The sequence below is a fragment of the Anabas testudineus genome, chromosome 9 (genome assembly GCF_900324465.2).
Source record: "Anabas testudineus chromosome 9, fAnaTes1.2, whole genome shotgun sequence".
NCBI classification, from domain to species: Eukaryota; Metazoa; Chordata; class Actinopteri; order Anabantiformes; family Anabantidae; genus Anabas; species Anabas testudineus.
The window spans coordinates 26,090,753-26,118,224 of NC_046618.1; the positions used below are offsets into that span (position 1 = coordinate 26,090,753).

The 27,472-nt window shown below is 40.3% G+C and overlaps 1 protein-coding gene across 1 annotated transcript in view; it reads right to left on the minus strand.

The window, feature by feature from the left end:
- Positions 1 to 3,522: 3,522 nt before the first annotated feature.
- Positions 3,523 to 27,472, minus strand: part of glra1 (glycine receptor, alpha 1) — a gene marked incomplete at its 5' end in the record, with an annotated part of 64,921 nt that continues 40,971 nt past the window's right edge. Inside the window, 6 exons of the mRNA XM_026343172.1 lie at positions 3,523 to 3,807; positions 14,574 to 14,720; positions 17,635 to 17,849; positions 22,651 to 22,788; positions 23,105 to 23,187; positions 26,970 to 27,193. Of these exons, the coding sequence (XP_026198957.1) occupies positions 3,523 to 3,807; positions 14,574 to 14,720; positions 17,635 to 17,849; positions 22,651 to 22,788; positions 23,105 to 23,187; positions 26,970 to 27,193 (1,092 nt within the window). The remainder of the gene's footprint in view (positions 3,808 to 14,573; positions 14,721 to 17,634; positions 17,850 to 22,650; positions 22,789 to 23,104; positions 23,188 to 26,969; positions 27,194 to 27,472) is intronic.

Consider the following 27,472-nt stretch of genomic DNA (forward strand, 5'->3'; position numbering starts at 1 on the left):
GCTGTTGAAAATGAATTGTGTCCTTAGTGATCATGGCCTTGAAAGGTTTTACATCACTGAATCTGACTAATGCATAGTTTGGGGGTTTCGCATATTCTATGGCACTTCCACTTTAAAGTTTAAACAAGTTAAAATGTGAACATAAGAATAAATGTGTGTGTGTCGTAGCCCTTCAGATCAGTCTTTCACAATCTGACAAAACTAAATTAATTAAAAACATCTTTATGAATTCACAATGGATTGAAACAAATCGAGAACCATCTACTGTATGTGTGCATGTTGTTTTCTTGTATTGTCAATAAGCAGGAGTAATTTATATCAACAGCATAACCATCTCTTAAAGATCACAAAATAGCTGGACTTAAGTTCTTAAAATCCTTCGAGAAGCATTCATTAGTACTGATGAAGTGATATGAGGAAAGAAGAAAACAAGGGTTTGTACGTGACAACTAAAATGATAAAAAAAAAGTTAACTGAAATATTTAAACAATAGAACAGAAGAGGAAACTGTAAATACCTCATGTAAGAACATTTGTATGTCTGACATTAGTCAAACCCAAACAGCAACATCAACAAAAACATTGTTCCTTTTGCTTTAAACCCAAATTGAACTGAGGCTGAAACATTTTCATTGTAACAAACCGTTTCCCCACATGTGAAACTCAAGGGAGTCGAAATAAAACGCTCCACTGTTGTGAAGTGAAATACATTTTGAATGTTCTCACCCAGGAGGCACCCCCTCCATCAAATGGTTCTGTTAGCCTGAAGTGTGACACATTTTAACTTCACAATAAAAGATCAGTTAATTGTTTTGTTGTAAACTCTGGACTCTGTATGACTGAAGCGATTCTTCATACACAGGAAGATCAAACAGTTGCAGGAGGATGGTTCACTAAATACTGCATGGTGAGGGAATACTTGAGCATTTGAAAGATGTTAGATGACATGATACAGGTTTTATGAGTGCTGTAAGTACAGAGTTGGAATTGAGAGGCTATTAGCCTAGCTTAGCATAAGCTATGAGCCTAAATCTCCTTAACTCATTCCAAAAATATGCTCACAAATAACCCCAGAAGCAGCTCACTATTTAACAATATTTTGATCAGGTAGTTGTGGTTCTATAAATAGGACACAAACTAAAATGGAAACCCAATCATGGTAATCTAGGCTAATCACCTCTTGTCTTACATCTAAATGGGTCTTGTACAGAAAACACAAATGTTTATTTCCCAAAATTTTTCCAAATTTTCTAAAGAGATGGCAGTGACCTTATTGCAGAAAACACTGTATCCCTAAAATATTCATGCTGAACAATTCCAACAAAACTTGAATAAACAAATTGAGAGCTGAAATTCAGAAGACATATATACTCTATTAGGAATACAATAAATAATTTTTGCTTTGCTGCAAAGTTGGAAATTTTGTTTTTGCTTGTGTCAGTTTACTTTTTACTTAGAATTTCACTGGTGTAAATGTATTGGTGAAGTACAAAAAATACTTGGGAATGGGATTTAAATTATGCAAATTTGGCAAGATGGCAGAGGAAAAAACAGGCATTCATACAGAAACTGAGAACAAAAAAGACCTTTACCTTTTTCTGCACTTTCCTTCCAAGTGATGGTCAGCTTCCATACAGACTGCATGCATTGGACAGGTTGCCACTATTTTCCAAATTTCTTTTTACTTTAACTTCTCCATTCCTTCCATATTTATCAGTAAGCATAAAAGACATGTATCAGTTAGCAGCGGGATGAATGAACCAGAAAATGACTCACAGAAAGATGGTGTTATTGAGATAGAGGAGCTAAAAGGAAGATAAAAAAACATAATTGCATATACTGATCATTGCATAGAGAAGCCTGGTGCGAAAGAAAAAAGAGAAAAAACATCATCTGACAAATCAATAAACCAACTGACTCACAATAATCAAATACCATCCAACATGGCTATGACAAAATAACCTGATGTTACGCTCTATGTGGATGATGGTGTAGTTTTTTTTCCCAAATCATGAAGTTTGCAGCTACAGTTGGTCCGTATGGATGAGCTGGAAATACAGTTAATTAAGGTATAACAGGTGTTAGAATCTGTATAATATACTACATATGTCTTCCCAGCTGTGGATGGGAGGGGTGGGAGATCACATTTAGGTGGGGTCAAAGCAAGGGAAAGACACTAATAAGATGCAAACATATCTAAGTTCCAGTTCCAGTGAACACAACAAGAAAAGCAAACGAGGATCTGCATTTTGTTCTGTCCAGGATCGATTTGATCTTTCTTCAGTTGATGAAAACAAACTAATATCTCAAGGATTTAAAAACCCAGTGTAAGCATGTGAGGAGACACTAGGACACTAATCAATGCAACGACTGACGTCAAACCTCTCCCCTTTCTGTTAATGAAAAGGTCGGAGCTGGAGAGAGCTGCACAGCCACAAGAGACTTGTTTAATTGGCACATACATAAAGAATGAAACAAACAAAATAAAATAAAAAAAGAACAAATGCAATTATGAAATAAATTAATGACAAGTAGAGGAACACATTGACCACAGATAAATGATATATTATGTGACATAATCTTCAGCACTGCTTGTCCAGTGTTTGTTCAATTCTTTTCTCCCCAGACGCGTGATCGACTGCAGCAGCCGAAAACCTCAAGAGTTTCTGCAGTTCAAGGTCTTGTGGTGTTGTCGGTGGGTGGGTGGTGGGGTGTTGGGGAGGAAAAGCGCTGATGACTGCTTGCAATACACGTTTGAAGCAAATCTAGATATATAGAACGCGTGTTCCTTGTATCGCTTTATTTAATGGAAGCACTGATCCGCCTTCTTCCCTTTTTGTGGAAAAAATCCCTTATTTCCAGATACTTGCCTTTGGAAATAAAGTTCCAAAGGCATATTTTTCCACTTATGATAGATATATGATAATATTACACTGCTGTATGTGTCTTTCACATCCCCCACCCGGTCCCCACATCACTTCTTTATATAGAATTATATATCTGTCTTCACACACAAAAAAACCTAAAATCAAATACAAGACCTTTTACACAATTCTCATGATCTCCTTTTGTTCCAATCCATCCACACCCAAACAGTTTATTGGATGTGTCTGCAAAAGTCAGTGTTTACTTTTTCATTTTCATCTTTTCATTAATATATTGCCACATTCATATATCATGCATTTTACTGCATTGCTATTGCACTGGTCCGGATGAAACAGGAGGTGTAACGATAGGGAAACAGGGGTGGAGTTAGAGACAGGATGGGGGAATAAAGGGACACAAAAACAATAAATACCCCAAATAAAGTCTAGTGAGGGTCGGGTAGGGTTGAGAGGGGGCAGGGTCCGATAGCCACAAAAAGCAACTTATCCTCAACCAAAAGAGGAAGAGGATGAAGGAATAGGACAAGGAAAGGAGGCGAGGTTGGCATGAAAAAAAGGGGCAACAATAATTCCTATTGGAGTCGTCTCACTCTGTTTCCTTCTCTGTTCTCGTTTCTTTGCATTCTCCTCCTCCACCTCTACTGCTTGTGGATGTCCTCGCTGCGGATGATCTTGTAAATGATCCAGTAGAAAATGTTAAAAATGAGGAAGACAAGTGGGAAGGCCACACGGGACACCGTGTCAATGCGCTTGGCCCTGCTGATGAACAGCTTCTTCATCTCCTCGATGCTCTTCTCGGGCGCGGCCGAGGCCGGGGCGTTGTTGTTGTTGCCCTTGATGGCCATGCCGTCCTTGGCCTGCAGGCAGGCAGGGCCCATGCCGTAGCCGGGGAAGCTGAAGCGCCCCTCGCCCGTCTCATCCTCCTGCAACACAGGCCAAGACTCAGGCTGTTAGGAACCAGAGAAAGACGTTACTGTTGGAGGTGTGTGTGTACATGTGTGTGAGGTAAGTTCATGCAGGTGTGGAAGCTGGGTACTTTTATAAGAGGTAAGTTATAGTCAGAGTTTTAGACATGAAAGTAAAATACAATAAATGACACCAATTGAAAATGGAAAGTCAGCAGGTAAATCACTGCTCTCATTAAACCAGAGTTCATGTTGAAATTGTATTTATCTGTCACTATATCCTCACCAACCAAAACAACTACGACTACGACCAAACTTTACTGATCCCAGTTAGTTTGGATTTCTATCAATTCAATGGCTCCAATACTGAAAGTTACTAAATACAGATAAAAAGAAATGTTGCAACATGTATAGAGAATCATATCAATTACTTTATGCATAGATGCATTTATACAGGGAAAAACTCTAATTGTGTTATATTCTGTGAAATTTACAGAGTCACATCAGTACATAAACACTGACGTCATGACATTTACAATATTGCTGTTGAGGCAGAGAGCATGGTTTTCCTATGATGGGCTGTGACTGATTGATGTATGTGAATAGTAATTTATGGACTGGTCTTCATGTAATGAAACTGGTTTACTTTCTTCATAGCTTGTCGTCCTTTCACTGGAACTGAAGCACAGTGTAATCGATTGATCACATGACATTCAGCACAGAGACCAAGCTGCTATCTCCTCTTTCTAAAGTCATCAATAGGAGCTGAAGCCCAACACAGAGTGTGTTTATCTCACCCGTCAAGGGGAGTGAGGCAGTGAGCTGGTCTGGTCCAATGGATTGGATTGATTGACATGCACTGTACGTCAAGGTTATGGCATGTGTGCTGTGTTTTCACTTGAGCACGGTGAGATATTGAAAGTCCTATCTGCACCGTCACCCTGCCTTTTCATTACAGGAGACACAGTGACTTCCTTATCTGGTTCACAGGCTTCAACACGAACACTGCGATGAGCTGAGAGACACTTAGTGCATTTGTATGTGTGTGGAAACTAAATACAAGAACAACAGGCACTCCAAAGTGCCTTTTAAAGTTAAAACAATGCCCATGAAATTAAACATTAGCAGACAAAAAGCCCTCTGATGATCAGAATCCACCCCTCACATTTTTGATAACAGACGACTTTACAGACGACGAGTGCGTTCCCTGTGGGAGACTGTGTTACAGCCTATCAGCAGGAGATCTTTCCAGTGCATTCTGGGTAAGAAATAAGGAGCATTTTGTGATCAGAAAACAAAACCCGAGCACAGCCTGAAGCAGGAGGAACTGTTGGCAGCAGCTGAACTTAGTGACTGACGCAAAACCTCTGCAGCAACAACAAATCAACTGGACAGAATAAAAAAGCAACTCAACCCTCTGTTAGACTCTTCTTTATTCAGCAGAAGCAAAGAGACAGAGTAAGAAGTCAGCTGGGCAATAACTGAAAAATAAAATAATAACTAAAATATGCATCAATGAAATAACTACTTAACAGTAAAAAACAAACCACCTTACTATCAGATCAAATAGAGCAAAAGCCTCCACACACAACTAACCTCAGAGTGTGTGACTGTGTATGTGTGTGTATATAAGCATGCATGTTGGAATGTGCATCCACTGATGTGTGTGCACGTGCATGCGTGTGTGTGTATGTTAGACCACCAGGTAGTCTTCCATTTTTAGTGCCTTATGTCCCCGTTCTGTCCTTGCATCCACACCAACTCATCTATTACTGTTAATACATGTACACACACACACACACACACACACTCGGGGTGTCTACACATTAGCCGCGATGCTAGCCGACCTCTGCTCGTCCTTCAGTGACGCTGCTAAACTATTACAGATGCTCTGCTTTATTCTCCCTGCCATGTGATTAATGTGGAGGGCGGAGGGACGTGAGAAGGAGGTACGATGAGGAGGACAATGGAGGGAGGAGGAAGCGTGATGAAAAAAAAAAAAAGAACGAGAGCCAGAGAACAATAGGTGAAAAAGGAAAAAGCCCTGCAGCCTGTAGACACTGTTCAGGGCAAAGTAAAGCACTCCAACCTGACTGAAACCAGAGCTGCACCGTCGGATGACCCAGGTGTGCACTGGGTTCGTACAGTCCATGGATGAATGGATGATGGTTGGAGTTCTGCACCAGCGCACACGCAGCTTAAAGTCTGTGATATCGGGTAGTTTAAATGATAACAAGTGTAAGATTGATACGGCACCATCACTTTTCAGCTGCAGGAGAAAATAAACCTAGTGGGTGAACATTGGGTATAGCTGTAACTGTTGGTTTCTCTTCTGTCCATTGGCACAATTCAATAATGTGCTCGTCTACATTTTCAAGACGTATTCAAAGTGGTTTGTGATCATCTTTTCCTTTTATGGTGGAGGAACTGCAGCGTGGTAGATGTAAATTCATCAGCATTCAGCTATTGAGCTGTTTTATTTTATTATATTATTTTTCCTGATTGTGATGCTCATGATGTCGTCTATGTGAAAGAGGTTGAAGAATGGAGAAATGAAAAATGAGAAAGAGAGGAAGGAAAAAAAACACATAAACTAAAGGACAATAAATGGAGGAACGATGTGAGAGAGAGAATGGAAAAACAAAAAGATGGAAGGACAAGACACTGCTGGAATAAAAAAGAAGCATCGATAAAAATGTAGAGGTGGAGAAAAATAATTAGTAAAGAGGAACCAGGGAGACGAGTGAAGGTGATGGAAGGAAGTGAAGAAGGCAGCAAGAGGACTCCTTAGCTCACTCATCCATCATGCTTTTCTCTCCTGATTGAAACTTTTATATCTCTGCCTGTGCTGATGTGATTAATCGAGCGGATTAGCAGGAACCAGAAAACAAACTGCGACAGGGCCGCTATCCTCCGGCATCTCCTCTGCAAATATTACCCTTGTATACTTGTTTTAGAGACCCGCATTTACATAAAACATGATTTGGAAAGGTGTCAGCCCAAACTAATGACGGCATCAGTCTCTCCTGAACCAGGCTGGAGGAGGAATTCCTCGGCTTGTGTTCCGCTCTATGATTTCCCCCCAGAAGCAATTCCAGCCGAGCGCCGGGGAAGGAAATATATTTTAAATTTGCCTTTGCTGATCCATTTTCTGGTGGATTCATCGCAAACCGTCCTCCACCCTCCTCCCCCTGTCTCCCCTCTGCCTCTCTCCTCGATTAAGGCCATTTGAGGCTTTTTAGGATGTTTCAGTATCAATCTGTCAGCGGTGAGTGGATCCTACGGAGCTGAGAGGAATCTTTGAGTATACGTGAGCTTAAAAAATGAAGATATTTAAGACAGACACTCGGTACCATCTCAACATTCATTGTCCTCTGTGATTTGAAGTTGGTTTACATTGATATATCTACATCTTGAGTTACCATCTGTAATTAGATTCTGCATCTGATGTTATCTGTGAGATACCACTTACTGCTGTGTGAGTACAGCCTGTACAGCACAGTGACTATAAACAGAAAGTGTAGAAAAACAACATCTATGACCGAATATTTTACCTGTAAACCCACTTAACAGCTGATGTTATTAAGGCTTTAGTGTTGTGGATGACTTTGTGTCCACATTGTCAACCTTTTAGTTTTACTGTTTAGTAGGAACATGGGGAGTCTGGTGCAAATCCATGTTTTTACTGATCCATTGTCTGTATGAGCATAATAAGCAGAGTTTTTCCTTAGTGAACAGGGAGCAATAACTCAGAAAGTTAGCATAAGATAATCTGCAAGAGACAATATGATCATTTGGATGTGCTCACTATATTTAAGGAACAAGATTTATAGGTTAAACTGCTGAACATGCACTGGATGCAACGAAAGGCCCTCACTCAGTCACTTAAGTGGTTCTTTGTCTAATCGGGAAACGGTGAAAGTGTTTTTTGCCTCTTAACAGCCGACCTGTCAATCTGGAGGTTGAGTTCAGACCGTGGAGATCGTTGATCGCTCTGCCTGTGCTTCTTTAGGCCTCTTAATCCCTGCGCTCTCTTATCTGCCTTTGTTCTAAAAGCTGCCAAACAGCCTGTGAGATCAAGGCATTTAGAGCAAACCTGCAGGTAGAGCGTTCCCCCTGCTGAACAATGTCTAATCACTGCTAACGAGCTGATTATATCTGATCAATCAGAAAGTCAGTTTCCCTAATAAGGCTCTGTCATTGTTAAACAGCGGGATGGTGTCTGCGGGGGGTGAGCATGTTCCTCAGACCACTTCTCTAAATGTGCATCTTTTTCCCCAGAAGGCTGAAGGAGCCAGAATCAGACTCAGCTACAGAGGAGGAAGCATCTCAAGCCTCCGTGGCTGCTCTTATTTCCCTGCCGGTGTTGTGGAGGTGAAAGAGGAGTCAAAGCCACATGGCTTTAGTAGCTTTTTGCCTCGAGGCTAAATCAAACGTGGTCTGATGTACTTGTTCCCTGTGATAGTGGATGATTTGAGATTTGTAATGTGGGCCAGTTATTTTTGATGCATCTGATTTAAGTGATTTCACTGTAATGAGAATTTGTCTGGATCTAAAAATACTAACTAGCGCCCTGCACTTCAGAAACGCACTGATGACAGTTGTGATTGAAACGGAGGCGAGAGGCAGTAATGTTCGACTTCCCTTTGATTTCTAAAGGGGCTCTCTCTTTTCCAGTCTGGAGAGCTTGTCTGTGTTAAACAAGTGAGCTGCTGCCAGGCGGGCCTATCCTTCAAGGATGAGTGGCGCTATTGATCTGATCCCTCTGCAGTTGCTTCCCACCCCCAGCAGGGGGGGCTGGGATTCCGCCTCTATGCCTAGAAGATCCGGCTCTGCCTCTCTCCCCTCTCTCAGGGCTGCGGTATCTGTACATTTGATGCTCTCTCGCTCTTTCTTTCTAATTAGACAGGCTTCTCGAGCAGGTAGCCTCACTCCGATGGCTCTTGCTTTTTCTCCTTTTGTCTCGCTCTCTCCGGACTATCAGTGTCACTAATGAATCAATAAAGCATCAGGGTAGAAACCTCAGAAATCAGCACAACTGGGACTTTTCCAAGTGCTGCTGCTGCAGCTATCTGCACTGCAACGACAGCTTTACGTCCAACGCAGAACCGAGCTGGAGAACAGAACCGTGTTCATGTCAAAGCAAGGATGGGACACAGAGTACACGCTGCACAGCAGAACAGAGTAACGTGTCAGACTGTTTCAGCTGACAGATCCCTGACAAAGCTTCCAGAAACACAGAACTAGTTTGCCTCTTCTTGTTTCCCTTCAGTCTTACAGTATTTACTTACTGTAGATTCAGGTGCTCTCATTAGACAAAACCCCTTCGAGCGCTGTCATGTGTGATGACAAACAGCTGAATTCAGGGTTTTACTTCCCTAATCATACGATATATTCAGCACCCAGTGAAAATCTTGATCAAATCTAGATCCAGAAGTCAATCTAGACCAAACTATGTGTCTTGAATGACTTAAATTACTTTAACTATGAGGCAACACAGACAAACGTAGTACATGTACAAGTGTACACAGAGTAGTCCTACTGGTTTACAATGATACAAGTCACATAGTGATGTAAAGATGTTCTAGCTAATGTTAGTTTAACAGAACCTGCCGTGTTGACTCTGTCACACTGTCTTGTTGTATGTAGTTAAAGTTACATGATGCTGTTAATTTATTCACTGCTATTTTTATTTCTGTGTATTTTTTATTCACACCTGTTTATTGTTCCAGGTCTTTGACCTCATCAATTCATATGTATAGGCATATATATAGGCTTCACTTTATTTTTTTCCAAAAAGAAACATTGGAATTGGACAATTCTGCCAAACTGCAATCAAAATGTGTTGGTAATTACCACTAATATTGCTGCACATGTGCTGCACACTGTACGTTGTACTCACATTAAGAAACTTTCACATATAACAACTGTAGCGTCAAGCTTGTATAAAGCAGATTCCATCTGTGTTCAATAGGTGCTCACCTGCCATCCTCCATCTCTCTCTTTAAAAAAGTAATTTGCTATACACTTACTGTAGATGTTACTTATGCACCTGCAGTCTGCTGCAGCGTAGAACTGAATGTTGAGGTTTTTATTCTGAAAAGCTTCTCCTGAGCTGCTGTGACTCCAGTGGTGCCTTTTTTTGCTTATGTCTGCCAAATGAATAAATGCTCTAAGAATGTAAAAGATATGATGAAGGAAGCAATTAAAACACTTGGTTTTAACTCTAAGGTTGAGAATTGATGATAGTCACTCTCACTTTCTGTTTTGTCTTAAAACTACACGACACCGGACTGAATTAGTGTGTCGCAGATTCTTCAAATACGACTGTAATTTCTAGAGATAATAGGATAGTTCAATAACAATGTCTGTAATAATTCAGTTGGAAATGTTTGTGTCAATGGCCAATAAAACACCCTGTCACTGTGTCTCGTGTCCCGAGACAGCTGTGCTGCCTCCACAGTCGGTGTCTCCTCCATTTCCTTTGTTTTCGAGAAAAGAGAGGTGGGTAGGCAGCACCTCAGCGGCCTCAGGAGGGCTGTTTATACATGCTGGAGGCCAGCAGCGACAGTTTGCTCTGCATCGAGCTGAAACCTGACTGATAGCCCTCTCAGAGCTGTAATGGAAGGCTCCAGATCACATTAAGCTCACATTAAGAGGACTGGCCAGAGAGGTTAATGAAGAACCGGTGACTGCCTCGCTCTTCCTCACTGTGAGTCAGTGTGGTTTCAGCATTACTGGATTCGAGGAGCTGGGATTAATGGTGAGGATCATATTGAGGGTGCTCATACTAATGACTGTTCTTACTTTATTCTGCAGCTTTTTATTGTGCATGAACATGTTTTGCTATCGAATGCACTGGAATAACTAACGGCCTTTTAAATGATTCTCTCTATGTGAATTGTTTTAACTGCAGTGCAACAGTCACCTGTTTGATTGCTTTCCCTGCACCTATCGATCTGACTGTTATGAATCTTTTCTCTGCTGCAAAGCTTTTAATCTGTTTTTATTAAGTTTTTATCGGATCTAAAGTGATGTTTCCAGTCTACAGAACATCGCTGTTGATGCTTTTATTAAAACAGGTGTGAAGCTGCATTAAGTGGTCACTCTTACATTGACTTTCACAATATGGATAAAATATCTCAGGTAAAAACACAGCTTGACTTTTCTCCTAAACTCACTGCTGCTACTAAACATGACGCAACAGCCTCGCAGTTAAAAACATCACTAAATCATCTTATGTAAGAACCTGTGTTTACCTATTTTATGTTGTGGGGTGAGAACACAGGTACAGATCGCTTCATAAATAAAATGCTGTGAGCTTTAAAGTCAGTATTTTGTATTTCAGCTGAACAGACGAGCTTCTTCATTAGCAAAACTCAAATTACACAATGGAGCGATGACCTAAATTCACCTCCTGCTTTCGTCATTTGAGCAGAAAGAAACAAAAAGAAAAAAGAAAAAGGAGCATTTTGTCGGCCAGATGTGGGTCAATCCTGAGCCTGCGGTCCTCCAGCTCTGCCTCCCCCCTCTTATTCATTGGGTGAGAGAGGGTAGAGAGATATGAAGGAAGCTAAGAGCACAGTGAGTGAGTGAGTGGGGGGGGGGGGGTTGTGTCTGATTCACCTGAAAGTGCAGCAGCAGCCGGACCACTAATCTAGCTTTTCACCTGCCGTCACAGCTCAGAGGATCGGGGATTACAACAATGGGATTTAGGATTTATAGTTTTTTATTTTTATATATTTTTCCCCGCTGCCCCCCCCCCACCTCAGCTCCATCACCTCTCTTTCTTACTGTGCTTTTATTGACTGAGACTGATCTGGGAGGAGGTTGTTCTCCTAAACTACATAAACGAAAGGTAGTGATTATTTTATTAATGCAGTTTTCCACCTTTAAATGAAAGAGACGCTGTTAAACTCAGCCTGTACGGTCTGGGATATTCTGTTTACCTGTTGGTAGTGTGTTCACATACTTTATTGAGTACTTTGCGTATGTCTGGAGGATGTAAAAGTCTAATCCCTAGAGGCAGACAAGGCTCTAATCATCAGAAACCTCCACCTTTCCACACATAAACAGAAGCCATGTCGAGATTGGACGAGGTAAATGTTGAGATCACGGCAGAGAAAATAGAAAAAGCAACTTTATTTAGTGGGTGTGTAGATTTAGATGTTAAGGAAAGGCACAAAATTTTTTTATTTAGGATTTCTACTGTTGTTGTGGTGATTCAAAGCTCCTGCTGAGCTCGTGTGATCCTGCTGTGACACCAGTCCTACATCAGATTACTCATATACACATAGAGGTTATGTCTGATTCCAGGTTCGATTCTTAGAAATCTAGACTAAAGACACATTTAGTGTCACAATTTTCCCCCCAAACGGACGCACAGTCACACGGACACACACACACTTCTAGTCGTAATACAACTGCACACTACAGAACTGCATTTAAATGCATTACTGCTAATTCTCATCCATTGAAAATCTAAATGAGTTCTGTCAATAAAAAGCCAATTATAGCTATAAAGACTCAGCTGCTATTGTCCCTTCTGATGTTGTTCTGGTGATGCCCTTGAAAATCACTCAGGCTTTAAAATATGCAGAAATGAGGAACTATTAGCTCACACTATCAGCCTATCAGGAGTCAGCTGTGGAGTTAGCATCAGCTAAAAAATTAAATCCTAACCAGTTTTATTCACATGTTGGACACAGGTGGACGTTCATTTAAAAAATGATCTGAATCACGTGACTATGATGCAACATGTTGGTGTCTTGTAGTTGTGACTGTTCTATTTCTAAACAAGCCACAAACAAAACCAGTTCTCCTTTAAATATTTGTAAATCTGCCCGACAGGCCGACACACAGCATTTGTTCTTAAAGTTGCTGTATATGGTAAAAGATTTGTGAATTATTGAATTATTATATCAAATTCCAACCTAAACTAAAACCGTCTGATCCTGAGCTGGATTCTCCAGTGAGTGTCCTCACTTTACTTTGTTAGCTGCCCAGTCTCGTGAGGACAGGTCCTCATAAAACCAGTAACACAGACACATGCTCACGCACTAAAACATGTCAAACTCAATCAAGCAGCTTTAGTCAGTGCAGCCACAAACAGGCCCTACAACACAGCAAAGCACGATACCGCTCGTGAGTGCAGTCATGCATGTTCACCAGGTGCGTGAATACAATCTCGCCTTCTCTCTCTTGGATGCACACACACACACACACACACACACACACACACACACACTTAAAGACACAAATCCACCACTGTACATATTGTTTACTTCAGGCCTGTTGGTGTATTTCTAGTGGGTGTTTGCGTTTTTTTTTTTTTTGCCCTCCACCCACACAAACACTCAAAGCACCAGCTTCACAATCATGCAGCACTTCAATATTCCCTGCAGGCTTGACAGCTTTACTCCTTATTCAATACCGCAGCTTGGGACTGTTAAATCAAAGTGGACACATAGAATTGACTGATTAATGCTTCAAAGACAAAACCAAGCAAAGAAAGCAGACGAAGGGAAAAAATAAACTCCTGATGCATCTCAACAGTCCTCCAGGGCAACACAGACACCGCTCTTTGTCACATTTACTAAATATATCTGCAGCAGCTTGGAGACGTTAAATAAAGTACATATATACTATTTTCAGACATTTGATCTTCAGGGCTCCACTTCATTTTCATGTAATCAAAAATTATCTTCTCCAGCTTAAAGACATTTAATACAAATGTAAAGGTACCTTTGAGGTGGATATATTTGTTTTTGACATCACAGTTAAGAATTTCAATGTGGAAATGCTGCCGTTTTACAGCAGGGACAGAATCAAGGTGATTTTTAATACAACACACACTGTTTGTTTGCTAATAACGGTGAGAACAGTTACTGATGGAAGGATAAGGGTTTACACGTCTATAGGAAGACCTACACATCCTGGGGTCACCAGTATGTTATTTATTTCTGAACTCTTATTCCAAAAAGCAGAATTCAGTCACAGACACATTCTAACTCAGAACTGACTCGTCCCTAAAACACTTTGCTGCTTCTTGTAAATGATGCATTTACACAAAGGCAAGTTTCAGGACTGAAGGGAAGGCTTCCTCTCTCTTGTTTGCTGTTTCTGCATCGTGAATCCATTATGAGTCTGGTCTCTGTTTGCCCTGTGGCTCAGCCTTTAATCATGCTCACTGCTCTTCCCATGCAACATTGATGTCCTGTGTTTCTGCTTATTGATGAGCAACACAAAGCTAATACCAAACATGGAGTGAATTTTTCAAGAGGCCCGGGGAAGAAGGAGACCAGAGATTCTTATCCAAACTGCATTCTAGTGTTTACAATGCCAACACTGCCTCTGCGACCACGTAACAACATGAAATGTTTTATTCTGTTAAAAGCACGAGGCAGCCCAGCGGCACAGGATCCTCCTCAACAGCAGTAACACTTTTAATCCCTAAAAAGAGACAACATAGATGTTTAAACTATTTGTTTCTCTTCTGCTTGTGTGGTTAGAGACAGCATCACAAATCTACTAGCAACCCGAGGCTCACACGTGGATGAAAGACGTCTTGAACTGCTGTTTTTGACCCATTAGAAAATGAAATGAGTCACTTGACGATCTTTATGATCATTTCTCTGTAGAGAAGTATTTCCTGTCAAAACAGGCGCGATCATTTGTCATGATGTCAAAGGTGAATGGGTGAATATGGAGAATGAAATCATTTGAACTAAATCTTTAATTAATAAATAAATAAACTGAGTGTAAATGTGTGAGAGTGTGTTCACCTTCATGTGTCGTCGCCTCCGTCTGAAGCGCAGCAGCTCCTTGTGTTGGCGAGCGATGAAGTTGACGGCGGCGTACTCCAGCAGGGCTGAGAACACAAACAGCAGGCATACGGCCATCCAGATATCGATGGCTTTAACATAGGACACCTGCAAGTGGGAGGAGAAGTTCAAGAAGCTTTAGATGCTGGAGTTACTGGGTTCATGGTTGACAGGACACAAAATAATGAAGAACCTTTCAGGTAGGAAGACTCTGCACAGCATCTTCCATCAAATGATTAGTTTGTGCATTTGCTACTGTAAATATGTCCACAGAAAACCACTTCTTTTTGGATTCATTCAAATCATGTTACATGTACAAAACCTTGAATGTGTCCAGATACATACATCTAAAACCATAAATCCTGAAAGCAAATCCAAAGCTATTGATTCAATTCAATAGGACTCTTTAGGAATTCAGGGACATAAACTAATAATTTGAGGGAAAAAAGGACTCAATCCATTAAGTGCATGAAATATTGAACTGATTTATAACAGAACTGGTAAAGACTCTGCTCAGGATACAGAGAATCTTTGTAAGACAACACACATCATGTTGGAGATTAGACATTTAATAAGAGCATAATCTGGCTTCTGTTTCAGGTTCTCTCATTTCTTTCTGCTCTCTTTGAAACATGAAAACAAAGCTGAAGAAAACGATTTGTTGAGGTGTAAATTACTCCTCGACACGACACAGATAGTAGAATGAAAGCCGACCTGGATGGTGAGGCACATTTCCGACGACTGTATCTTGGGAAATGTATTTACACAGCTCAATATCACAAATCACAAAGGAGAAACGTCAATGGAAACACTGTCTTCTCCTTTAAACTCGTCAAGGTCAGACAAGGAAAAACGATCAGTGATAATAATACTGAAGGTAAATCGTTATTTTTTTAACATTAAAGGGATCAGATTCATATCAGGGTCAGAGAACTGGATCAAGACCTCTCTAATGTTAGTAGAGTTAACAGACTGAAAAGATGAGTGGACAAAAAGACACAGAACAAATATGCATTCAGCGCACAGAACCACTAATGGTCGGCAGCTTTAACATACAAGTTGGACAGAGTGAGGACTGTTCACATAATAAGGGCGAAATGAAGTCTGCTTAGATCATTGTCTGATTGCTATCTACACACCAAGTACCATTATTCAAGTGCATTCACCCCAGTCTGTCATTACAACTCTCCATCACAGGCAATTACAGCGTGCAGCCGGAGAGGGAGATCCCCGTTCTGTCACCGACAGAGAGAAAACCCACAATCAGCCATTTAAAATCCAATTAAACTACGACTTTCCATCACTTTGCCCAAACACACGGAGCTTGTTGTTCAATTTGAGCTTGTTTGTGCAGAATCTGAAGCTTCTGAAAATATTTCTCTTGAATTTGTCTCAAAACTGTGGAATAACTAAATACCCACAGGCGCAGATGGTGAGATGTTCACACAGGCAGGGACAGAGAGAGGGTTCTTAATGTACCGTGTTTTAGAAAAGATGATTTTAGAGACGTTTATCAAGTCAGAGCACAAGTAAAGAATGAACAGAAAAGTCTGTGAACCAAGAAGAAAAACACACGGAGATGCATAAAACAAAGATGGAGTCTGACTTCCACATTAACACAAAGCTACAACAGAGGTAAACGTAGACTGTGTGTGACTTAAGGGGGTTAAGACTAAAATAATAAAAACTAGCTGCAGTGGGTCAGACTAGGTCGGCCACTGTCCTGTGTGAGGTTCAGAGCTTCTGACAGACAAACTGAGCGGCAGCAGATCCACACAGTGGATTCAGGACTGCTGCTCCGACTGGACCACTTCTTAAAGATGAGCTGACCGAGCGGCTCACTGATGTGGTGACTGGGTGTTTAATGCATGTGGTAAAATACCTGGTCGAAACCGTTGAGTGCAGCTTTTTACATGCAAAAATACACAACTATGAGTTAAAAATATTACACATCAGATATAAATAGTGACTATGAAAAGGATATGTTTGAAATCTTCTAGTCAAATTATAAAAGCCTTGAAAATATCTTCATGTGATATAAATGAATGTTGCTTTAAGCAAAGCTCTGACTCCACACATCATCACATCAGGAAACCGTGTCTCCTAGAAATAACATTAACTTCCAACTAATGTGCAACAGGAAATGGATTCTGAAGGATTAGGTTTTTTCCTTGGCGTAATGAGGAATCTGTATTAATTTACTAATTTACACATTTGGCAGCTTGAAAATATGTCGAGAATGTAAAATATCTCCTCGTGCAGTGAAACGTGTGAAGAATTACAGATATTAAAGCTTTTCTTCAGAGTCAGAGAAAGATTGAGATCTGGTTTAAAACAGAAACGATGTGTTTATTAGAGAGGGAGTCTCACCAGTAACTGGGATTCATGGGGACAGATACTGTCTGTGATCCAGGAGGTTTGAATGATGGGATCAGAATCATGTTGTTACTGTGAACTGCTGCAGTAAACTCTCAAACTACCATCTCCTCTCCTCTCCTTTTCTCCTCTCTGACCTTTCCTGCATCCCTTCCTCGTCTCCTTTCCTCACCTCCCGTCTTGCCTGACACGGTGCAGCAGTCGTCTGTGTGCATGTCAACGAGCCATATGTGTGTGTCCGCTGTGGCTGACACTCCCTCAGACGCACGGATGTGTGTGAGCAGTTTGTCCACCTAAGCTCAGCTGCGCTCTGTGATCATCACTGTGGCAGCTGAACTGCTGAGGAATCACGGTTCACTTGTTCAATTTTTAGAGCGCACAGAGAGCCTACTGTCAACAAACACAGCATGAGAGAGAGAGTGTGTGTGTGTGTGTGTTGGGGATTACAGCTTCCCTGGACATAATTATACAATCCTACTGACTCTAATCTGAAAATCGCTCAGAGCGGGGAACTACTTTCTGCCCCTTTACAACCCGTTCCCTCCACAAACATACATTTATCTTTGTTTCTGCCTCTTTTCTCTCCTTCATTTATATTAATCATTGATTTAACCACATCAAACAGCTCTGTTTGATTTGTGCTCACCTTGGGCAGCGAGGCTCTGGATCCGGAGCTCTGCGTGGTCATGGTCAGCACCGTGGTGATACCCAGACCCACCCGTGCAGGCGCAGCATCCATGTTGATCCAGAAGGAAACCCAGGACAGGATGACGATGAGCAGCGAGGGGATGTACATCTGGATCAGGTAGTACCCCATCTGACGCTCCAGGTGGAAACGAGCCTCGATACAGGTGAATTTACCTGGAGGGTGATTACAAAGAAGAACAAGTTCAATGGAAATAAAAGGAGCTGAGGGTGATTTGTATTTAAATTCAATTTAAATCTACTTGGAAATGGACCTCAGCCTCTGGCAGTGAGATTGTCAGAGTGAGTTTCTTCTGTCTTTGTCCGAACTGAAATTTATTCCAAGGTTTCTGCTCTAACTCCACTTCAAGGCAAATGAAAGTATTGTACTTGAAACCCACGTTAAACAAGTACGATGGAGGAGCTGTTCAGTTTTAAATATGTCTAGAGATGCTGGTGTGTCCTTTAATTATTAGACGTGTGTGTGTCAGAACCACAGGGTCAGTAGCTCGATTCCTGTTCAGTACATGAAGTTAACAAAAGCAGAAATGAAACCAGACCAGTTGATGTTGTTCCAGCCATAAATTCCAGGTCTTAAATATTATAATTTATTTATTATTATTCATTTATTTATTCATTTACATCTACAGAATCTAAAAGTTGCGTCGAGGTCAAGTCGGATTTTCCTCATTAGTTTGTTTGAATCTGATCTGATGTTCAGCATTTGAACAGACAGAGATTCACTCTTCAGACGGGTCATTATTTTGTGATGGGATGGCTCATGATACTTTCCGCTTTAAAGATTTTCACCACTCAGCTCTTTATTCATGGAGACAATCATTTGGTCTCAGCAGGTGTCGTGTTTTTCAACAGGCAAACTCTATCTCATTTGGAAATGACTGAATTTGCAGTAAATGTGCATCGAGCTCACAAGGTCAATTTCAGGGAGAAGGAATAATAAAGCCGGTCGACGTTTAAAGCAGAATTCTGTTCTTTCATCAGTTTCCCTGAGGCAGGGCAGTTTCATTAACAGTAAAGAATGTTTCTGAATTCGCTGTTATCTACATCTGAAAGGGCACATTATCCGAACCCCCGCACGCTCGTGTCCTCTGGAAAAACAGGTGGAAATGATGAGAGAGCAAATTAAACGACGGATCCACTGAGACAGAGATGGAGGGAGGAAAGGAAGTGTTGGGCGGAACAGAGGAGTGAAGATGAGGTCGACATATCTCCTCAATCCAGGGGGAGGTCTAAGAATTTACTGGGTTTTCATACATAAAGGATGAAATAAGATGTTTGTGCACTCGGGTTTGTCGTGTTTGTGGATGCATTAGTCGTCCAGTTCACTCCAACTCTCTCTCAACCTAATGCACAAACATCAGCTTGATCATTGTGTCGTCCCAGTGCCAGCCTCTCTCTCTTTCTTGGCACCTTTACTTGACTTTATTGAATCCTTCTGCCAGAAAACTGCACACACTGTGCTGCTGCAGTCGATAGTCTGGTGATCTGCATCTGCTTGTTGTAGTCTGCCAGGAGCGCTGTTAGTCCTTGTGAGACTGTGAAGGGAAACTAGCTGTGGATGTTTACGCTCAAAGCCTGTTGTTGTAAAAGGGCAGTGGAAAGAGTACGAGGGATCCCTCTGCTGTTATATGTGATATAATGTGTACATGTTATAAAGTATCTCGTAGGTAAGAATCCATGTAAACAAACCTGAAGTGTTGTATGTGTGTGTAAAAGCTGTAACCAGAGTTTAATGAAGACGTACAGTACTGCAGTCGCTTATTTACATTGCAGAACAGTAGCAACAGTAATGTCCCTCTTTCTCCTGCAGTAATGTAGTGAGCATGCTGAGTCTCATAAAATACGAAAACCACAAGAGAGCCAAAGAGCAAAATGTCTGACAATCCATTTAATCAAAGACGACTGTAGTGAAGATTAGAGTTAACCTGAAAGACCGAAGACGATCGAAGTGAGGAGATGGACAAATAAGATGAGTGGTTTAAGAAGATGGGGGAGAAAGAGACGAGGAGAGAGGGATGAGGAGGAGAGGAAGCTGTGAGAGGACACGAGGAAGGAAAACGACAACAGCAGGAGGAGGAGAGTCCGTGATATACAGCTGTGATACACCTCAGAGCCTTTAAGTGCTGTTCGTATATTCATCTGATAAGAAGATTGAAATTATTCAGCCGCCCCAGAGTCTGTAACACTGCACACACACGAATGAGTTACCAGTTCTTCATGTGTGTTGTGTTGATGTATTGGTGTTTTTCTACCATCTGAGTGAGAGCGGATCTGAGTTTTAGATTGGTGATTTGACCTGTTTATTATTGTATTATTATAGTTATTATATATATATATATATATATATATATATATATATATATATATATATATATATATATATATATATAATAGTTATTGTATTATTATATTATGGACTGAGTCTGATAATAAAAAGACTTATTTTACGTGTTTATGATCCTGAAACAACATATTTGTAACACACATTGAAGTAAAATTACAAATTTATTACAAGTATTTTTATTTGAAACGTGTTTGGGTCAAACTGGGTCACGTCCTCCTCCTCACTCCACTGCTGCCAAATAAACAAACCGTGAACTGAATTACTGAAACTATCGAGTTGATCAACTAAACTATCGCCCATTCACATATCATCATGTTAAACTACAGCACTGCGCGCCACTAACCTGCTAAGGGTCTAATTCAATACAGAACCCCACTGGAAAAAGGATCAATTTAAGGAGAAGCCGCGTATGTTGGGCTTTAAATGGTTTGCTTTATTATTTTTTTCAGGTCCTTACTGACTGAAAATACCTTTTTCACAGATTGTAGACGGGAACAGTGTTGGTTTTAAAACATGTTCATCACTTGGAAAATGCCAGTGAGGACTCACGTCTGCTCCACAACCTGAATGACTACACACACTGAAGCACTGTGGAAGATGAGGGACAACTAGTCCCCCTGGACAGAAGCTGTTTGAAAAAACAACATCAATCATTGCTCGAATGTAAAAGTATTCAGTGCTTTGTCTTTTAAAAGTAAAATTAATTGGATTTTACAGTGAGACATAAAGTATATGATGCATAATTGATTGGACAGTACGTTTACTTCCATGTGTTTGTGTGATGAATCTGACAAAGTCTTAAAAAGTACATGTAGTGGTGTCTGTCTGTGTGTGTGTGTGTGTGTGTGTGTGTGTGTGTGAGGATCTGTGTGTGTGGGAGTGCTGAGTTGTGTCGAGGCTTTTAGTCTGGAGGTGGATCGTTCATCTCCTCAGTGGTGACAGCAGACGTCAACCTCTGTGTGAGTGATGGTTCTGAATCTGAACTAATCAGCCTGCTGCGCACACACACACACACACACACACACACAGATCCTCACACACACACACACACACTGACCAGTGGTTTGATGCTCCTGTCCTTTTTGTAATTTCGTAGTGTAAACAGTATAAGTATACATACTGTAGTATGTAGACAGAGGTATATTACAGCTGCAGTATAATACATCAGTGTAATGCAGTACACGCAGTGTATATGCAATAATGTAAATGTAGATGGATTCAGTAAAGCTGGGTTCAGGAACTGATTTACATGTCTGCTGTGAACGTTTGGTCTAAGTGAGTGATTCTGTTTCTCAGTTTGTCGTTTGTCGTTCTGTCCAAACATCTACAGCTTTTTAAGCAGCTCAGTATTTAGACAGTCAGTGTTTCTTATCATTACTGTTCTTTTCCTGGAATTTAACACTTAACAAGACTCAAACCCAAGATCCCGGACTTTGTCTTCCAGCTAAAACTGCTACACCCTGAACACACATGGTTTAGGTCTTGACTGTAACATCAACATGAGAAATCTGACAGTGAACATTGTTCGTTGTTTGAAACGACAGCAAAACATGATCAACACGTATGTTTTTCCACGTGTGAAGACGCTGCAGTGACCAGACTTCTCACATAGTGACCAACTATTAACATCGGAGTTTGTCAGGGCGACGTTTGGGAGGATGGAGACCAGAGTTCAAGTCCAGTTCAGAGTTATTTCTGAGTTTGTGGCTGAAACTAACTTTGCAGCCCACTGTGTGTTTCCTCCTCTCTGAGCCACTGAAAGTTTCATGACACATAGAAGAAATATATATAAATAAATATATATATTTCAGTGTAGTTTTCCTCTGTTGTTGCTGTTCACACATTCAAATGAAAACAGGTTTCTGACTCATGCAGGATTTCACCACTGTCTGCAGGTAAACTTCATGAATATGTTTATATGTTTATATGTTTGTATGTTTTCCAACATGATAAGAATAAAGGATGTAATGACCAGCTCTTATTATTTAGATCATCTTCTACATTTCTGTCTTTTGACTTTGGTCCTGCTCTTTTTTTCTCTCACAATAAAAAACCTGGAGAGAAACATCCAGAAAATAAAAAGGAGGCAAGAAACAGAATAGTTGATGAAAAGAGAGAAAAGTGAAACTAAGAACTAGGAAAAGACAAGAAGGAGACGAGATGAAGGAGACGATGGGATTTTGATTAGAAGTAAATATAAAATCACGCTTCTCTATTAATATTCTTCTTAATCTCATTATTCAACATACACAGCTGCTCAGTGTTGTGTTTATCATCACTGCTGCTTTCATTCAACTTTTAAACTTACGTTTCTTTAAACTCTGACTAATTGTAAATTTGTTTTTTCATTATTAGTTAAAAACATTTCTCAGCACAAATCTTGGTGTTAAAAATTTAACTTTACACAGTGTCCCCTCATCTTTTCTATTTAGATTTTAATATTGCTGTTATTAAATTAAAAGATCAAATCACCCCTATGTCTTGTGTTGGTTTTATTACACCTGAGACTTCAGATCTTTGTCTGTTTTATCCCAACAAACAAACAACCAAACAAACAAACAACCACACACAGCAGATCGAACAGGAAGCTGGAGAGAGAACGTCCAGCCTCACCTGTGTTGTAGTGCTTGGTGCAGTAGCGCAGGTCCTTCTCCTCTTTGAGTATGAACTGAGGTAGCGTCAGACCGTCGGCCACCTGCACGGCTCCCTTCTCATCCCACTCGAATATGAGGTCGTTCATGGTGTAGCCGACTGCAGGAGGGAGCAGGGGGCGGGGGGGGTCGACAGTGTTCATTAGTGTGAGGGAGAATTAAAGTCGAATAAATCAAACAGGAGAAATTCTACAGGTTCATATCTGTTGATTCCTGTGTGAAGCTTTAATATCACACCCGATGCTAAATATTGGTGTGATGGTGAGGTTGTAATCTGTTTCGTGACCCCTGACCCTTTGTCGAAGGTACAGATCTGAATCTATATCCTATCTCACCCTGCAGGCTGCTCAGTGACGGAGGCTCTCACACACCCTGAGCGACTGTGTGTGTGTGTGTGTGTGTGTGTTATTACTCACAACTCTCCAGCTGCATGATGCACGTCTGGACGTCCATGGGGAAGTTCTTCAGATCCATGGGACAGGCCAGGACCAGTGTTATTCTGTAAACACACACATGCAGCATCACTTAGACTAAGAGGATTAGCTTTAATAGTGCCGCACCGACAGATCAGCACGTCTCTGAATTAGATAAAGATGAATACATTTCCTGATTATTGGGGTATTTTTTTAAATTAACTCACTGAAACATGCAACAATAATAAGAATTCATTACTGTTATCATCTGTGACTCAGCACAGAAAGTAAGAGTTTAATTACTTTACACGAAAGAGCCTGAAACACTGATATCTCACTAATGTCCCAGATTTGAAAGAAATTATATAATGATAAGAACAGATTTCATCAAATTATAGGTCATAACTCAACAATATAAATCATTTAGACACATTTAATTGGATTAGTACTGACGTAATTCAAAGCATCAATAAAATACTGAATTTAATCAAACAAGAATCATTTATTTATTCTTTGGGAAAAAACATCCAACGATTCACTGGTTAAAGCTTCGGAAGGATTTTTCAGCCTTTCTGTTATAAAAAATAAAACTAAATGCTGACTGAATCACTTTTACTGATAATGATTTGAATTTATATAAACGATATAAGTGGTGATGCTGCTTTTTCACTTCTTCAATCAGTCGGTTTATTCCACTGTCGTCTGTTTAGACTCATTGTAAACTTATTGTAAACTTATTGTAAACTTATTCTAAACTTATTCTAAACTTATTCTAAACAGTTCAGATGTGAAACCAAGTCGGTGTTTGTGCCACATAATAAAATTTCCTTTGAGTTGATGAGAATCAAATGAATGTAAGGCCACAGGGACCGAATGGATCAAGGTACTCTTGTGATGGATTTCATAATAATGGAACGCGGCCGTAATACATTTACATTTACATTTAGTCATTTAGCAGACTAATAAGGGCAGATCGGTGTATTTGTGAATCCTGCAGTTTGTGACATGAGATTCAAAAAGCTACAGACAAAAGCAACACAACCAATTTCCCTTCAAAGCTTGGTACACCCTCTCTTCCCTGCTGGAGGACTAACAGGATGAAAACCTGTAGCGGAGCAGACATGCAGTAACATGGGAATGAAGCTTGTTTCATGCGAGTCTGATCCATGAAGCTGTGAAAATGAAAACATTCAGAGCAGCTTCTCCCGTGTCACTGTGACACATTACAACCCTGAGTCTCAGGCACAAAAATTAATTACTGCTGTCACATGGAGGGAATGTACGAGCCACAGAAGTTAAGTCTCCCTCCAGAAATTAATAGAAAACTCATTTTATAGCCGATATGATGCATTACTGAAGTTATTGTAAAATGAGATACAAACCACATCACAGCCAGTTTTACTCGGTAGTTTCTGTTAAAGAACGAGCTGCTTTTTAACAGTTTATTTAAAATTAGGGTCTAATTCGTGTTTTAGAAGAACTTTAACCCATTTAAAGAGACAAACACTGAATATCTGAGCTGTTAAAATAATGCATTGACTCAGAATAAACCGGGCATCATTAAAACTCTCTCTGGCCACAGTGACTTGGTAACATGATAGAGACAGACAGTGTTTGTTCTGGGTCATTTCATATTTTTATATTTTAAGTCTACCTGTGAGCAACCATCATTTTTCTTGCTGAAGTATTTTTTTTATTTATTTTCTCAGTGTATTATGTCCAACATGGATAGTAAAGAAAATGTTCTGATTGTAAAATAAAATAAAATTTCACTTTGAATTGAATAATAAAAAAAATGAATGCATGTAATTAATTTAGATAAATGACCCAATTGTAATGAATTAGACTATTATTATTATTATTATTATTATTATTATTATCATTATTATTATTATTATTATTATTATTATTATTATCATTATTATTATTATTAGACTATTATAATATCATAAACATCTACAAACTCCTCTGACCACAAACAAATGCTCCAGAACAGTTACTATATATGAACCCAGGTACTGAGCCTGCTTCCTTGTGTTGCTGATGTTTCTGTGGTCAACAATGAACCTTGATATCAGCTTTATGACCAGATCAGTTTTAAATCTGTAAACAGATGAATTTGTAAAAATCGAATCAGGGAGCTTGTTAATTCAAGTTCATTCTCAGAGGACCAGTGTTCAGCGAATCTCTTTTCCAGGCTTGTAATTTCACTAAGAAACCAAAAGCTAATCCTAAAATCCAGCGTCTGTGTTTTTTCCCCTGCAGAGTTGGAGTTGTCAGCATGTTGTGATGATGTGCAGGAGGTAATTTCACTGCACAGACTCAGTCCTGTTCTGCTCCAACAGGACACCCGCTGTTACAACACACACGTCCAGTCGGCCTGATGTACCAAATAAACTTTGCAGCGTCTGCACTTTGTTACAAGTCCCTGACAGGATGCTGAATACGTATTACACACATGATGTAGTCTCCACAGATGGCCCAGTTTCTCAGAAAGAAGATTCAGTGCTGTGCTTTCTGTCTGCTGCAGGGTGACACCTACTAAATGCCAAATGCTGAAAATTAGCACCTTGATTTATGTCACTTCAAGATGAGATGAACGTCAAACCTGGTGCTGCTTTGGTGCTTTTGTTCCACTACAGAAGGAGTTACATAAAAATACATCAAATAAAATGGAGAGAACAATATTCCAATTTAATAATAACACACTTTAAGTCCCACAGTGTTAGCCTGCATTATTCTGTTTGTGTTCATGGTAAAACTGAACTAATTCACGTGTTGGTAGGAGATACACATCCTAAAATCAGATGATTGAACTTTGGGTATTTTCTTCCAAAGTACATGAATTTTGTAACATAATTCTTGAAATGAATTGATCATAGATAGTTGTTGGGATATCCACATGGGTTCAGAGCAGGCCCTGTCTCTCTGTTTGAAGTGCAGCAGGAGATTGGAGCACATGTGAATCTACTTGTCCAATCTGAGATCGCTCTGTTTCATCGTGGAGACACGACCATCGCTCATGACTTCTCCTCATACTGCTCCACCAGCGATAAACATCAAAAATCAGAGTAAACAACATTTACAAGACCCACTTTCTCCCCCCTCACCCAGGGACAGTTTAATATCCTGAGCTGCCTCGTCGCCTATGAGATCAAGCTGATCAAGCGCGGGTTCATTCTCACGTTGTCAAGTTAAAAAATGAAAGCAGCAGAGGGGGAGTGTGGGGCTCATCCCTTTTCTGATGTTATTTATAAAAGGCCAATCTCACTTCTCCTCCTGCTGGACATGAAGGTGAAAACTGAGGCTGATAACGGATCTGACTCGCTGCTGGAATACTAACAGGCTGAGGAGATTACCATGGCTGTTGTGGTGGTTTCTCATTTGCCCCTGAGCAGAGGCAATAAAAACGAGGAGGAGGAGGAGGAGGCACCGGCAGGCTAAAAGGTTTGTCGACTGAAGGTGGCTATAACTCTGAGAGCTTTGGATGGGATGTCTTGGAGTTACAAAGAAAAAGGGGAGGAAGCAGAGCCAGGGAGGAAATAAAAAACTCTAACTTTGACGCAATAAGAGTTTCTACAGCCGAGGATGAAGGTCTCTGGAAGGCAATAACCAGGAAGTCAGTCTGTCTTCCATCATAGTTTTATAACTGATTGTTTCAATAAAACCTCCAAACTTATAACCTTTCTGCTTCATCTTCTGCGTCAAGTCAAAACTTTTTCCGTCTCTCTTACTGCGTGTTTCTTTCTCTACAGACCTGCTGGTACGAAGACACTGTAATAAGACCTATTCATTAATTAATTACCCCGGTTTAATTACCAGGATGTACCAGACTATATAATAATAGAATAATTCCACTTCCACTGACCGTATACTGTAGAGCACATTTCCATTCTTTGAGATGCGAAGCAGCTTGTTGTCGGTGGTGACCTCGTGGAAGTTGGCCCCCTTCTCGTTGGCAAAGAACAAGTCAGGTTTCCAGATGGAGTCCAACATGGAGGGGTCGAGGTCCAGCGAGTCGTCGGGGTACTCGCTGTAGGCCAGCCGAGGATCATTCCACTGCTGTCTCAGGAAGATGTTCACTCTGTAGTCCTGAAAAAGACAGATCGACATGATACTGAAGTGTTACGGGGGGGCTGCAGCTATTGGATAATATCATATTTACAAATATCATATTTACTAATATCATATTTACTAATATCATATTTACAAATATCATATTTACTAATATCATATTTACAAATATATTATTTACTAATATCATATTTACAAATATCATATTTACAAATATCATATTTACAAATATCATATTTACTAATATCATATTTACTAATATCATATTTACAAATATCATATTTACTAATATCATAT